Raw genomic sequence first — 15,866 nt, 5'->3', positions numbered from 1 at the left:
CCTGCAATGCATCCCCTGGACTTTGTCTAAACAACTCCTATTCTTTCTTCAAAACTCATCGCAGAGCTCATTTCTCCAGCAAACCTTGCCTGACCTCATGTCCAGTTGGGATGACCTGCTTTTCCCACATGGTACCCAGATCCTTTGTCTATCATCACACTTACCACTTTGTCATGCAATCATTGGTTTACTGAGTCTGGAATGCTAGACCAGGCATTTGCAGATTCTCTATGGCCTTGGAATCAACCTTGGAATCCTTTATTCAAATGCAATTTTAATACTACTAATAGTTAAAGTCTGTTGAGAATAAATGGGCCTGGCACAGTGCCTAAAGCAAGACACATGAATCACTTCACTTAATCCTCAGAACAACTGCTTACAAACGAGGAAACTTAGAAAGGTTAAAGGACTTCCCCAATGTAGCAAAGCCATTGAAATGCTATAATGAGATTTAAACTCAGACAGGTGTCTGAGCTCTTAGCCACAAAATTATACAGCTCTGATTAAAATGGAGAGGAGCCACATGGTGGGGGGGGGGTCCTCAGGCCTCTTGTAATTTTTCTAAAAACAGTTTAAAATCCACAGCTCTATTCTGGATAATCAGTTCCTTGAGGGGAGGGACTGTTTCTTATTGGCTTTTGTATTTCAGTATATAGGGCCTGAGCTCAGAAAATGCATGCTGAATGGATAAATGAATGATTTTTTTCTTTTGAAGGCTATAGGGAAGTTACTCTTTTAAGTATACACTTTTCTAGCTTTGTAGAAAAAGCAAGAAATAGGAGGCTAGAATGGCTTGCTGAGTGGGGGAGCATCAAGGCTCATTGGCCAGGAGGTCAGCTGTGTCCAGGCTGATAAGGCTTCTCACAGCCAGACACCTGGGACCAGTACGAGTCTTGGGAGGCAGGCATTAGTACCTCAGGAGGATGGGAGCGTTCCTTGATGAAAGGTTAAACAGTTCAATTTTTGCTGGAAGCAGTGATTAGTCTGGTCCCTTTCATCAGAATTAAGCTCTCTCCACCACGGTAAATAATGGACTAATTAGGCATCTGGCTTACTTGATTTCCCATGGCTAAGGCCAGTTTCTGAAATGCAATATGGTATTTGATGTACCAGCATGAATTCATCCTTGGCTCGAGAGCCTCCCAACAGTAACAACCAAAAACAACTCTTGGAAAAGTTTCACACACATTGAACACAAAACACCCTCAAATGTAACCTGTGCTCTGTCATAGGCCAGCTCGGCTAAGTCCCTGATGTGGGGCAGGCTGTGTGTGGATGCCAGCCTGCTCTGGACCAGGGGCCCCGGAAAGGAGAAGGGGAGGAGTTTGGAAGAGGGGTGAGAAATGGGTGGGGTAAATGCCTGGAAGAGAGGGCCTGGAGGTAAGCTGGAGTGGTTACATAAGTGTGAAGAGGTTATTTTCAGCATCAGGCTGCCCACAGAGACCCCTTTCCAATTTACTGAGGTCGGATAACTGGGTGCTCATGGAATAGGAAAAATAGAAAAGCATGCTTGGTCTAACCTAGAAACCAGGGTGTGTGGAACAGAGAAGGGTGAGGATAATTTTAGAATTTGCAGGTTTGTGATGGAGATCCTATGAGGCTAGATTCTAACATTCTGGAATTTCCAAATTTCCATGTTATCTTATCCTGAAATCTCTTGGAGATGGGCATTGTTAACCCCAATTTACAGATAGGGAAAATAAGGCACAGCGTTTAATTGATTTGACTCAAAGGGAACTTCCCAGAAGCTTTGAGGGTCTTCCTGCAGTTGAAAGAGTATGTATCTAGTCAGTTGCTGAGAGGTATTCAGAGGCTTTCAAGATGAAAAGATGTTAGAAAAATTGAAGGAAACAACCAACTTGATGAGAATATTGCTCTGAGGTGACAGCTCCATCTCTCCCCACTACTTGCTGCCAGAGCCAAAGCTATAATCTAGAGAGGAAGAAAAACCATGTCTTTTATCATAAGTGAGAGAAGTTGCCCTTTAGAAAAATAATGATTTCTCTCAAAATTCCTTAAAGTTTTATAAACCACCTCAAACTGTTGTAGAAAAAGCTGTAAAAATTTCATGAACTCAAAGCACCCTGTGTTCGCAGAGCCCCCTGGACGATATCACATTTACTTTCAGACTTTATTTCCACCTTGAACCTTTCCCCTGGTGGCTATTAACTGATTTCTCAGGCCAGGCTGCTAGGAGTGGAAAAACATTTGAGCAGACCCATGTGTGTGATCTATGGTGCTGATGGTGTGTTGTTGTTGTTGTTCAGTCTCTAAGTCATGTCTGACTCTTTGCAACCCCATGGAGTGCAACATGCCAGATTTCCCTGTCCCTCACCATCTCTCAGAGTTGGCTCAAACTCATGTCCATTGAGCTGGTGATGCCATCCAACCATCTCATCCTCTGTTGTCCCCTTCTCCTCCTGCCTTCGATCTTTCCCAGCATCAAGGTCTTTTCCAAGTAGTCAGCTCTTCTCATCAGGTGGCCCAAGTATTGGAGCTTCAGTTTCAGCATCAGTCCTTCCAATGAATATTCAGGATTGATTTCCTTTAGGATGTACTGGTTGGATCTCCTTGCAGTCCAAGGGACTCTCAAGCGTCTTCTTCAACACCACAGTTCAAAAGCATCAATTTTTCGGCACTCAGCCTTCTTTGTGGTCCAACTCTCACATCCATACATGACTAGTGGAAAAACCATAACTTTGACTAGACAGAACTTTGTGCATTGAATCTATTGCTCATGAAGCCTCCAGTAGCTGGGGGCAGTCTGGATATTTTCACAGGGTAGAACTCTCCACACTTTACAAAATACTTCACAGGCATGTGATGGGGTTCTCTCTCTCCAACTTGTGAGGCAGGCAGGTCAAGGACTGTTCTTGCCTTTAGTAGAAGGACAAACTGAAGCCTAGGAAACTGATATTTATGGAGCTTCTGCCACGTGCTGGACACCTTCACAGGCGTTAACTCCAGCCTTTGCTTCCTTGCAGCAGCCAGGACTTCTGCACTTTATTATGATATCCAGCGGTGGAGTGTCCATAACCAAGGAACAACTCCAAGATGGCACAGCCTTGGAGCCAGAAGGGCCCTGTGGAGATCTTCCTTCAATCCCTACAGTGTATAGAAGGAGGAGGAATGAAAGGCCCAGAGAGGGGAAGAGATTTGCCTAAGAGCACCAAGCAAATCAGTGCTTCAGCCACTCTGGTTGGGGAGTTATGTTCCAAGCAGGGCCTTCTTGCTGCCACAGAGATCAGTCCACATAGTTTGAGCTTCCCCATGCAGAGGAGCTCTGGGATAATAAAGTCAGAGATGTGGGGATAAAACAAAAGCTTGGGAACTCACAGTCCAGAGTTTTGGAGGCTTCATTGAGACAGTCTGCAAAATCCCCAGCAACGTGTTTTTCACCCAGAGTGGCATTGCCTCCTCTAAGGGCCTGATAAACATCCTGCCATGGGGACAAAGAAGTATACCACCAAAAATGCCATGGCTGTACCTCCTGGTCTCCTGGTTTACTGCTAACTGTGTGCTGGGGGGACAGGGATGGGACCCACCCAACCTTCTGCTCTGTCCCCTCATTCTTCCCTGGGTGGGTTTTCCTTTCCACTAGCATGGTTCTTCCCCAGCCTGTCAGGTACAAATATGCAGGTACCATCTGGTTTCTAGTAAGAGTCACCATCTTAGGGCCTTCTGGTCTAATAACCAGCGAACCCTCTGCTCATCCTAAGAACAGACCCCAGGGCCATTTCTTTCCTTTTTAACTGAATGTGAAACTGTCCTGGCTGTGCTTTTGTGTACATATCTTTTGTGTGAATATGTATAACTATATACTTGTCTGTGTGTCTCTTATTCACCATGTTTATGTTTTTACATAAAAATGTTTCCTGATTTAGGCTTCCCTGGTGGCTCAGTAGTAAAGAATCCACCTGCCAATGCAGGAGATGTAGGTTTGATCTCTGGGTCAGGAAGATCCCCTGGAGAAGGGAATGGCAACCCACTCCATGGGATTGCCTGGGAAATCCCATGGACAGAGGAACCTGGCAGGTTACAGTCAATAGGGTCTCAGAAGAGTCAGATGTGACTTAGCAGACCAAACAACAGCAACAACATTTTCTGATTTACGTATGTGAGTGTGTGTATTTTCTGCCTATTTCTATGTTGTGTGTGTCTGTAGCAGACAGTGCTGGTTCTATGTTATCTGACCATGTCGCCAACTGCTCTGTTTGCATGTACATGTGTTATAATTTATTTATTTATTTGACAGAAAGAGAGCAGCTTATCTTGAGGACTATGGAGGCAAGCAAGGAAAAAACCCCCAGCCCTGTGTTGCTCTATTTGCAAAACTGCTCCGTGTTGTTATGGCAGCTAATTTTCCTTAAATGATTTAAGGAAATGGATCTGTCTAAAAGAGCTGCAGCCAAGTTGTTATAGCAACACAGGCGTTTCTCCTCTAGGAAAAGGTGGAGAATCACCCCAGAGCATAGAAACCTCCATAAAGCAGCCCTGAGGCTCTGAGGTATTCCGGGGGCCAAGGAAAGGACTGCTTGGGACCTATTTGCTCCCCATGTCTATTCCTGGGTGTCCTACTTGGCAGCAGCCCTGGCCACTCTTCAGTTCAAGGCACATCATATTTCCCCTGGACAACTGCCATCAGCACCTAACGGGCTGGTCATATTCTGCTTCGTCTCCATACTGTGGCCTTAGTCACTTTCTAACGCATCTATCATTACACATAATATTCTCTCTGGTGCCATGTTCTGTGCTCAGCCCTGGATATAAATAGGGCATGTCCTTGAATAGCATGTCAAGGACGTTGGTCTTTATCCCATAAATAATGGGGAGTCACTGGAAGGTTTTAGGCAGGGGAGAGAGACCAGGCAGGATTTACATTTTAGGATATCTCTGGGGTTTCTAGATTGGGTGACTGAATGGATGGATGTACTATTCATCAATCAAACATTTTTGATGGCTCTTCACTGATGATACTGATTCTCAAGATTGAGAGAGCTTGTGTGCCGGAATATTACCGACAAGCATTGTTTTGTTCTCCCGTTTAATTTTTTTTACAGTTATTATAATTAGTTCAACTAAAAATCAGGTTTAAAAGGGCCTAGGTCTTTGATTTTAATGAAAGGGGGAACACTGGACTACAAGAAGAAGCCAAATTCCTTAGCCCAGTGTGCAGACTTGTCCATGGGCTTCCTCACAGCTGCCCTGTTACGTGCCCTGCACACCCACCCCTGCAGCTGAGCTCTCCCACCTCCACTCTGTGGCTCAGCTGGCCCTGGAATGCCCTCTCCCCTTTCCTGACACCTCCCTCATCCCTGACCATAGCCACCTGGTAACGTATTTCCCACTCTTAAAGGCCCAGTCCAAATTCCCTGGAAAAAACTTCCTTGGATTTCCCAAACACACACACACACACACACACACACACACACACACTCACACTCACACACAGGATTAATCTTCCCTCAGCCTCAATCTTCCCAAAGCACTGCATTTTCTCTATTATAGCTCACATTCCTCACTGCCTTGGTTTAAAATTGTTCATGAGGGTCTGGCCTTCCTATTAGATTGTGAGCTCTTCCTAGCTTGACCTCCTGCCTCCTTAATCTCTGTATCTCTGTGGTTACCAAGGTCTTGAACATGGAAATCTACTGAGATTGTCCTAAACTCTCAGATTCTGTCCCTAGGAGTTTAGGACCATCTCAGCAAGTTGTAAGAAAACCAAAGTTTGTGTGCACAGATCAGAGCCTTGAGTAAAGAAGGGCACTGTGCTGGTGGCAGCAGAATCCAGGCCACTCTGAGGGGGAGGGGAGACTGCAGAGGGGTCTGTGGTCCAGGATGAGATTGTTAGATAGCATCACTGACTCAGTGGACATGAACTTGAACAAACTCCAGGAGACAGTGGAAGATAGGGAAGCCTGGTGTGCTTGCAGTCGATGGGGTCTCAAAGGGTTGGACACAACTGAGCGACTGAACAACTGTGGTCCAGTCACTCCTTTTCATCAGGTTTTCATCAGGAGACTCTTATAAAAACCAAGTCATGGAAGCTCTGGGTTCACTTCATTTGTTTGGCATTTACATGGAGGACCTTCTCAGAGCCAGGTCCCTGATGGGCACAGGTGACTGAACCAGCTAGGCTATGCCCTAGGGGACAATCAGTCACAACTGGTAAACAAGGGCCACACTGACCACAGGGCGCTGTCCTGGGAGTGGGACACTACATGCTTTGTATCTGGCAGTCGGTGCAGTCCTCTGGGTTTAAAGACTCCTTTGTCAAGGTCATCATTCGATATCCAAGTCCTGGAGAGGGATGGAGGGTGTCGTAAGCACAGGACTAGGAAAGCAGCTTTGAAGCCAACAATGTCATTAACACAAGGACAGAAGGCCCTTGTTGCCAGGTGAGGACACAGAAAGACTCACTCAGGAGACTCACTCCTGTTCCACTTCAGCACCAGCATATCTAAAACTTGAATCCATGCTTACTGGTCCTCCTGGGTTCCCATCCTAGGAGGGGCACTCCCTCTACTCCATTGTCCAAGCCAAACTGTAGGCATCACGCAGCTCTCCTTTCTCTCCCATCAGTCTCTAAGTCATTTGTATGTCCCTCCATCATATCTCCAGACTCCTCCTCCTCTCAGCCCCCCAGCAGCAGGCATTAATGGTCTCCAGCGTCTGGCCTGGTACCCTCTGAACCCATCTCCTTCCAGGCACCAAAGGGATCTTTCTGAAATGCAAACCTGATCTTGTCACTTCCTTTAGTGGTTACCCATTCTCATGAGAATATAGTCTGTATTTATTCTAATAAAGCCTTATATTATAATGCCCTATCACCATCTGCCCCCTGTACCAGCCATGCTGAACACCTGGCAGCCTCCCAAGGGAGCCACCCCCTCTAGGCAGATGCTCAGATGTCTTCTCTGCCTAGAAAGCCCTCCCTACCCAGAGCATCCCTCACTCAGCAGCTCAGTTGTGGCCTCCTGGTTTGGGCACCTTCTATGGCTCCCACCACCCCTGTGTCTCCCTTGACAAATGCCCCTAGAACATCTGTCTAAAATGCCTGTCTCCACCGGCTTGTGAACTCCTTAAGGTTGACACCAGCTCTGAATATTCCCAGCACCTAACACAAAGTTCCTCCCTCACCAGCTCTTTGAGGAATGACAATGCTCAGAGATACAAACCCTGCCCATCAGCAAGGGTCTTCCTGATTCTCTGCTTGCTGATTGTGTGAGCAGAGGCCACCGGGAGGGAAGGAGGGAAGCTATGAGCATTTAGCAACAAGGTCAGAAGCTGTCCTGGCAGTTCAGATCGCTCTGGGATTGAGTGGTTCTGATGACGTCTGTGCCAGTGAAGGTCCAGGGTAGAAATGCATTTAAAGCTATCAGAGCAGATGCCTGGGGCACCGCGGTGTTTGCAGCTGGCATGTTAACTCTTGAAGTGAAATGTGAATTTGAATGGGATATGAATAATTTTTGTTGAGGATTTGCAACATATCAGGTACTGTGTTGATACTTTCACATGGCTTTTAAGTATAAAGAGTATATGTAATTTGTTATCCAAACAGGGACATTTTTGAGAGGAGAAGTGGTCACTATTAAAAAATATTTCAGAACAGGTATAAACAAAATGGCCCCAGACAAGCTGAAACTTTTAACCATCTTACCTATAGATAACAATGCAATCTCAAAAACAACAGAATGATTTCTGTTTGTTTCCAAAGCAAACCATTCAATATCACAGTAATCCAAGTCTATTCCCCAAGCAGTAATGCTGAAGAAGCTGAAGTGGAATGATTCTATGAAGACCTACAAGACCTTCTACAACTAACACCCAAAAAAAGATGTCCTTTTCATTATAGAGAACTGGAACGCAAAAGTAGGATGTCAAGAGCTACCTGGAGTAACAGACACATTTGGCCTTGGAGTACAGAATGAAGCAGGGCAAAGGCCAATAGAGTTTTGCCAAGAGAACATACTTGTCATAGCAAACACCCTCTTCCAACAACACAAGAGAAGACTCTACACTTGGACATCACCAGATGGTCAATACTGAAATCAGATTGATTATATTCTTTGCAGCCAAAGGTGGAGAAGCCCTATACAGTCAGCAAAAACAAGACTGGGAGCTGACTGTGGCTCAGCTGGTGAACTCCTTATTGCCAAATTCAGACTGAAATTGAAGAAAGTAGAGAAAACCACTAGACCATTCAGGTATGACCTAAATCATATCCCTTATGACTACAGTAGAAGTGACAAATAGATTCAAAGGACTGGAACTGATAGACAGAGTGCCTGATGAACTATGGACAGAGGTTCGTGACATTGTATAGGAGACAGGGATCAAGACAATCCCCATGGAAAAGAAATCCGTCTAGTCAAGGCTATGGTTTTTCCAGTGGTCATGTATAGATGTGAGAGTTGGACGGTGAAGAAAGCTGAGCATCGCAGAATTGATGCTTTTGAACTGTGGTGTTGGAGAAGACTCTTTAGAGTCCCTTGGACTGTAAGGAGATCCAATCAATTCATCCTAAAGGAGATCAATCCTGGGTGTTCATTGGAAGGACTGATGTTGAAGCTGAAACTCCAATACTTTGGCCATTTCATGCAAAGAGTTGACTCATTGGAAAAGACCCTAATGCTGGGTAGGATTGGGGGCAGGAGGCGAAGGGGATGACAGAGGATGAGATGGTTGGATGGCATCACTGACTCAATGGACATGGGTTTGGGTAGACTCCAGGAGTTGGTAATGGACAGGGAGGCCTGGAGTGCTGCAATTCATGGGGTTGCAAAGAGTCGGACACGATTGAGCGACTGAACTGAACTGAACTGATCAGAAGCAGAAGATGTTAAGAAGAGGTGGAAAGAATACACAGAAGAATACAAAAAAGATCTTCATGACCCAGATAATCACGATGGTGTGATCACTCACCTAGAGCCAGACATCCTGGAATGTGAAGTCAAGTGGGCTTTAGGAAGCATCACTACGAACAAAGCTAGTGGAGGTGAGGGAATTCCAGTTGAGCTATTTCAAATCCTAAAAGATGATGCTGTGAAAGTGCTACACTCAATATGCCAGCAAATTTGGAAACCTCTGCAGTGGCCACAGGACTGGAAAAGGTCAGTGTTCATTCCAATCCCAAAGAATGGCAACGCCAAAGACGGCTCTAACTACTGCACAATAGCATTCATCTCACGTGCTAGCAAAGTAATGCTCAAAATTCTCCAAACCAGGCTTCAACAGTATAGGAATTGTGAACTTCCAGATGTTCAAGCTGGATTTAGAAAGGGCAGAGGAATCAGAAATCAAATGGATCATTGAAAAAGCAAGAGAGTTCCAGAAAAACATCTACTTCTGCTTTATTGACTATGCCAAAGCCTTTGACTGTGTGAATCACAACAAACTGTGGAAAATTATTCAAGAGATGGGAATACCAGACCGCCTGACCTGCCTCCTGAGAATTCTGTATGCAGGTCAAGAAGCAGCAGTTAGAACTGGACATGGAGCAACAGACTGGTTCCAAATTGGGAAAGGAGTGCTCCAAGGCTGTATATAGTCACCCTGCTTATTTAACTTATATGCAGAGTACATCATGAGAAATGCTGGACTGGATGAAGCACAAGCTGGAATCAAGATTGCTGGGAGAAATATTAATAACCTCAGATATGCAGATGACACCACCTTTATGGCAGAAAGTGAAGAACTAAAGAGCCTCTTGATGAAAGTGAAAGAGGAGAGTGAAAAAGTTGGCTTAAAGCTCAACATTCAGAAAACTAAGATCATGGCATCCGGTCCCATCACTTCACGGCAAATAGATGGGAAAACAGTGGAAAAAGCGAGAAACATATTTTTTTGGCTCCAAAATCACTGCAGATGGTGACTGTAGCCATGCAATTAAAAGATGCTTGCTCCTTGGAAGAAAAGCTATGACCAACCTAGACAGCATATTAAAAAGCAGAGATGTTACTTTGCTGACAAAGGTCCGTTGTAGTCAAAGCTATGGTTTTTCCAGTAGTCATGTATGGAAGTGAGAGTTGGATTATAAAGAAAGCTGAGCACCAAAGAACTGATGCTTTTGAACTGTGATGTTGGAGAAGACTCTTGAGAGTCCCTTGCACTACAAGGAGATCAAACCAGTCCATCCTAAAGGAAATCAATTCTGAATATTCATTGGAAGGACTGATGCTGAAGCTGAAACTCCAATATTTTGGCCACCTGATGTTAAGAACTGACTCATTTGGCAAAATTCTGATGCTCGGAAAGATTGAAGGTGGGGACAGAAAGGGACGAGAGAGGATGAGATGCTTGGATGGCATCACCAGCAAAATGGACATGAGTTTGAGTAAACTCCGGGAGTTGGTGATAGACAGGGAGGCCTGACATGCTGCAGTCCATGGGGTTGCAAAGAGTTAGACATGACTGAGCTACTGAACTGATCAGAACTCATAGAAAACAGTCTGTATGTTTTTGTTTTTTTGTAACTCCTAACCAAATTTATGGGGCTTCCTCAATGGTTCAGAGGGTTAAAGAATCCTCCTGCATGCAGGAGACACAGGAAACTCACGTTTGATCTCTGGGTTGGGAAGATCCCCTGAAGGAAAGAGATCCCCTGGAGGAGGAAATGGCAACCCTCTCCAGAATTCTCGCCTGAAAAATCCCATGGACAGAGAAGCCTAGTTGGCTAAGGGTGGCAAAGAATCAGATATGACTGAACACATATGCATTTCGTGGAGTTCCCTCTGGGTTCCCCCTCAAGGCGGCTGAGGAGAAGGGGATGAAAGAGGATAACATGGTTGGATGGAATCACTGACTCAATGGACATGAATTTGAGCAAACTCTGGGAGATGGTGAAGGACAGAGAAGCCTGGTATGCTGCAGTCCATTGGGTTGCAAAGAGTAGGACACGACTGAGCAACTGAACAGCAACAACAAAATTTATAAATCTATAATATTTATCAGTATTTACTTGTTTAATAGAGCTTCCCAGGTGGCACTAGTGGTAAAGAACCTGCCTGCCAATGCAAGAGATGTAAGAGATGCAGGTTTGATTCCTCTGTTGGGAAGATCCCCTGGAGAAGGAAATGGCAACCCACTCCAGTATTCTTGCCTGGAGAATCCCATGGACAGAGGAGCCTGGCAGGCTATAGTCCATGGGGTCACAAAGAGTCGGACATGAGTGAAGTGACTGAGCATACACTTTTTTAATGTCCATTTCCCCACTAGATTGTAAGGGTTAGTGTTGTGCTCACTATTTCAACTATAATACCTGGTATTTAGAAACTACTTGATAAATATTTGTGGGAAGAGGAAGCAAAGACTGGAATAAGGTTCTGGGCAAAGGGAGAGAGAAGGGAGAAGAGAGGAAGAGATGGAGGGACCTGGGGTCCTGGCCCAGGTCAGTTTGAATCCCACGTTAGAGTCCCACCCACATCCTTGCTTGGGGAGGAAAGCAGTGAACTTTCAGGAGAATGCAGCTCTCACAGCTTGCTGAGCTTCTAAGTGTGTTGATCACCAACCTGCTGATGATCAACCTACTCATGGCGCAAAGAATATCCTAATACCCCCGAAACCCCTGATCATGTTCCGTAACAGGATCAAGTGCCCGGTTACCTGGGAGCAAATCAGTGACTTCAGACTGATGATGGTCTCTTCTCTTTAACAAACCTGACACCCTCCCTTTGGTTCCTCCCCTAGTGCTCTCCTTGGGGATTCACCTAAAACACCACTTTGTTCCGTGGCCCCCACTCTGTCATCTCTCCTCTCTCATCTGTTTTCTTTGGTCATGTCTCTTTATTCCTTCTGTGAATAGCTGCTTGGAATCTATAAACCATATTACAGTGGGCCTAACAGGATTTACCATGTTCAGTCCAGTTCAACTCAACATATAGCTATTGAATACGTATTATTATCCATATCAGAAAAAATGTGGAGGCTGTTCTCTTTAAGAAGGAGATGGCAGAAGAAGGAGGTGTGGCGATTCTATCAGGGAGGTTGCAGTTAACACGGAGCTCTGAGAGGAAGAACTCAGTTGACAACAGACACCTGCAAAATTTAGAAGCAGCTTCTCTCTGCCGGGAAAGTTCGTCAGGATGGATCAAGAGTTCAGGGTAATAATGGAGTTTGGTGAGCACAGCTAACAGCGTCTTTTGTAGAAAAGAAGGGGTGAGTTGGAGAAAGAAGCAGATATACTAAAGCTGTGGCTATCTAAGCCCTCATGGCCAGTGGGCTGTAAAAGACCTAGGGAGGCAAAGTTCCCAGAGGAGGATCAAGATGGCTGCTGAGTTAACTACTTTGCACCTAAGCACTTACTTTTTTACGAATCCTTGCTTGTAAAAACAAGATAAATACATTTGCTTTTATGTACACATTTTTGTCTGGCCAATAAAGACTGCTCTTTAATTTAGGATATTCTTATTGGCATCTTCAAAGAACGCAAGTGAAATGTGGTACACAGGTGTACACCAAAATACCCCAACTCTGACTTAGCAGTCATGTCTGTCACCTGATGGCAGCCAAGGGTCATAAGGCACGGTCATCAACGTTGGAAGAGACTTGGAAATAATCTCACTATAATGTCTCCCAAACAATTGAGTCTTTTCTATGCACTATTTTTGACAGTGTCATTTAGCTTCAAGTTGAACACTTTAAGTAAGGCCAAGTTCACAGCTCACACACCCGTTCCATCATCGGGCAGCTCTAATGGTTAAATAGCTCTGTTTCTCTATCGGCCTTACCTCTTGCTTTGGCTCCAACTGGAAGAAGTCTGTCCTCTCTCATAACTCTTCAGAGAGTTCTTTCAGCTAGGAAACCCCAATACCTTCTCCTATTTTTCACAAAGTCTTGCCCCTATGAACAAACTCAGTGTGGACCTCCCTGTCCTCCTTCTTCCTGGAATAGCAGCTCCTTTTATCTGGGAATAGGTTCATCACTACACCACACACTGCAAGTTAGGCTACATGACTCCAGTGAGGCTCCCCTGTCCTGACAGATGCTCGCCTCTCGGGCCAGAGCTGCCTTGCCTAGAGGTGGCCGTGCCCTCCCAGTCAGGCCAAGCACAGTCCACTTGGAACTGGACCGAAAATATGAGAGTGAGTCACTCTCCCTAGTGGAAGAGGTGCTGGATGTGATACTTGGCACATGTTTCCTACAGGTACAGGAGGCCAGGCTGCAGTCTTTGCCTATATGAGGCTCTGGGACTCTTCTAAAACATTCTCTCTTCTTTGTAAATTAGCACAAGTTGTATTTCTTTTGCTTGCAACCCAAGAGCCCTGACAAATGTAAGTGGGTATATTTCTTTCATCCCAGGAGATCTCCACAATTGAAGCAGGTGTTTGTGAGGGGTGGGGAAGGCACTTGTCCAGTTCAGAGAAGAGACCAGCAGGCCTCGTCCCTCCCTGACTTTGGCCCTAAATTCCTCATTTGCAGCCCCTGGTGGACTGTCCCAGAACCACATCGCCCCCATTCCAGATCAAGCCGTCAGACCAGCAATTGCTGAGGAGGTTCAGTTACTCACGGGGTCGTTGTACATCTGAATGATGAGCTGTTTCACCCCATGCAGGGTGGGGTGGGCCCACGGAGAGGGATCCAGCCAGTGGCGGTTCAGGTCAAACCCCATCAGAGAGCACCTAGGCAGTACCCAAAGTCAGAGTCAGTACACAGAGGACAAGCCAAGCTTCTTGCTTCTCCAAAATGCAGTTAGGAGCGGGAGCAGTCATTATGTCACTTACCTAGTGCACATTTTTTTTTTTGGCCAGAGACAGCACTGAGCATATTTTACATGTATTAATTCAGTTACTTTCAACAACACTATGAGGGCACTGCTATTATAATTCTCACTTGACAGGAAAAGAAACTGAGTCACAGAGAGGGTCAAACATATTTCTGTGGAGCCATCTCACTTCCGTGTTCATGCCCTGAGATCACAGATGCATGCGCTTCTCCTATACAGGGCCAGAAAGAAGGCTCAGGCCCAAATCACTGGCATCCCCACTGTTCCTCCCTGGCTCACACTCACAGGCAGTCCATTGTGTCTACCTTCAAAATATACTCAGAACCCAGCACTTCTTTATCACCTCCACCACTGTCACCTTGAGCTTGGACCAAGCTCAGTATTGTAATATTCTCTTACATGGTCTTGTTGCCACCCTGTACCTCCTACCCTACCTCTCATCCTAGATACCCATCCCCCATTTCCCATACAATAAGCAGGGTGATTCTATTAAAACATAAGTCTGATTGTGCCCCTTCTCTGCTCAAACGGTTTCCTACTAGGTGCAGAGTAGAAACCAAAGTCCTTACCACCAGCTATAAGCGACCATGTGGTCCCCCCTGTTATCTGCTATGAGCTCAGCTCCTACCACCACCCCCTGCTGCTTCTATGCCAGATTCTGGCCTCCTACTGCTCCTCCAACACACTGGGTGCTTCCAGCCCCTGGACTTTTGTACAGCTTGTCCTCGGCCTGGAAGTCTCTTCCTCCAGGTAGGTACAGGATTCATTCTCACTTAGCATCAATCTTAGCTCACAGGTCACCTGCTCAATGAGAGCTACCCTGCCCACCTTTTCCATGACCTCCCTTGGGCACATTCATTACTTCACTAGGACAAGTGACCGTGACCTGTGATCTCCCCGTCTCCCTCTTCCCCCTGTTCTTCCTCCAGATCGACTCAAAGCCCTGCTTGTCCTTGGGAGGAGGTACCTTCCCCAGGTCTCTGGGTCTGTGCCTCCATCTGCTGGACCTTCGCATGCTACAAGCACTCTCCAGGCCAGCCCAGGCTGAGGGACAACTCCAGAAACCCTGTGCTTGCTCACAACTCAAATGACTGTACCCATCCTTCTCCTATCTCCAGAATGTCTCCCACACAGATCATCAGATGATGATGGTGCTTTCTTGATCAAGATTAATCTATGATTCTCCATCACCTGTAGGATAAAATTCTGCTCTTTGCAGATTTTTAATCAGATTTAAAACTGATGATGGCCTTTCTTTGCCCAAATGTCCCCTTTTTTCTCTCTATGTCTCTGTCCTACTATTTAATCCATCCCATCTTTTTCCTGAACTCTTCCCTCTACTCCTTAAGTAATAAAATTTAACCCCCCTCTCAGGTGGCTCAGGTGGTAAAGAATCTGCCTGCAATGCAGGAGACCTGGGTTTGATCCCTGGATCGGGAAGATGCACTGGAGGAGGGCATGGCAACACACTCCATTATTCTTGCCTGGAAAATCCCATGGACAGAGGAGCCTGGCGGGCTATAGTCTATGGGGTCTCAGAATTGGACACGACTGAGTGACTAACCATATACTACTACTGCAACTTATTACACGTACATTCCCACCTCTCAACTTGCTCAGAAAAAAAATTAAAAGGACTCTCCTGGGGACCACCAGTAGGACCACTAAGACTACCTCTCCTTCAAGGTGGTTGGGGCGTAAATAATAATAATTTCCTCTCTCACTTAAAATAAGCGGGCTGGGAACCCCATGGGGGAATAATTAATGTGGGGACCCATGGGGAAGGACTTCATTGAGGAGAAGCCATTTGAGTTGGGTCTTACTGAACGAATGTTTGCACGTGTGGGGGCAGAAGGAAAAGTGTAAGCAAAGAAAGGAATTATGAAGCCACCCAGGCTTTTGGAGGAATGGTTTGATCGAATCACAGAGGATGTAGTGAGGAGGTGGTGACAGTGAATTATAAAGGGAGTGGGAGGGGAAATATAAGGGCTTCCAGTGCCTGGCAAGGAGGTTCACTGTTTTATCTTCACATTTCTGTATTTAGATGAATCAAGTGCTCATGTTGGCTTCTCACTGATAGTGGAGTGGAAACAGACTTTTATATGCATGCTACAATATCATTACCATCACAATCAAGGGGTCA

The 15,866-nt window shown here is 45.7% G+C and overlaps 1 protein-coding gene across 8 annotated transcripts in view; it reads right to left on the bottom strand.

Moving 5' to 3' along the window:
* Nucleotides 1-15,866, bottom strand: part of LOC145504408 (BEN domain-containing protein 5) — a 1,377,102-nt gene that overhangs the window by 106,683 nt on the left and 1,254,553 nt on the right. For all 8 annotated transcript variants that reach the window (XR_014052189.1, XM_081485144.1, XM_081485143.1 and 5 more), the window contains one exon: nucleotides 13,508-13,619. Coding sequence is in view for 7 of the 8 variants with exons in the window: in XM_081485144.1 (XP_081341270.1) it covers nucleotides 13,508-13,619 (112 nt within the window). In the remaining variant the exon portion in view is untranslated. The remainder of the gene's footprint in view (nucleotides 1-13,507; nucleotides 13,620-15,866) is intronic.

This window comes from Giraffa tippelskirchi, chromosome 5 (genome assembly GCF_054371585.1).
Source record: "Giraffa tippelskirchi isolate mGirTip1 chromosome 5, T2T-mGirTip1v1.2.pri, whole genome shotgun sequence".
NCBI classification, from domain to species: Eukaryota; Metazoa; Chordata; class Mammalia; order Artiodactyla; family Giraffidae; genus Giraffa; species Giraffa tippelskirchi.
Note: the sequence above shows the minus strand (reverse complement) of the source record. Positions and strands in the feature narration are given on the sequence as shown.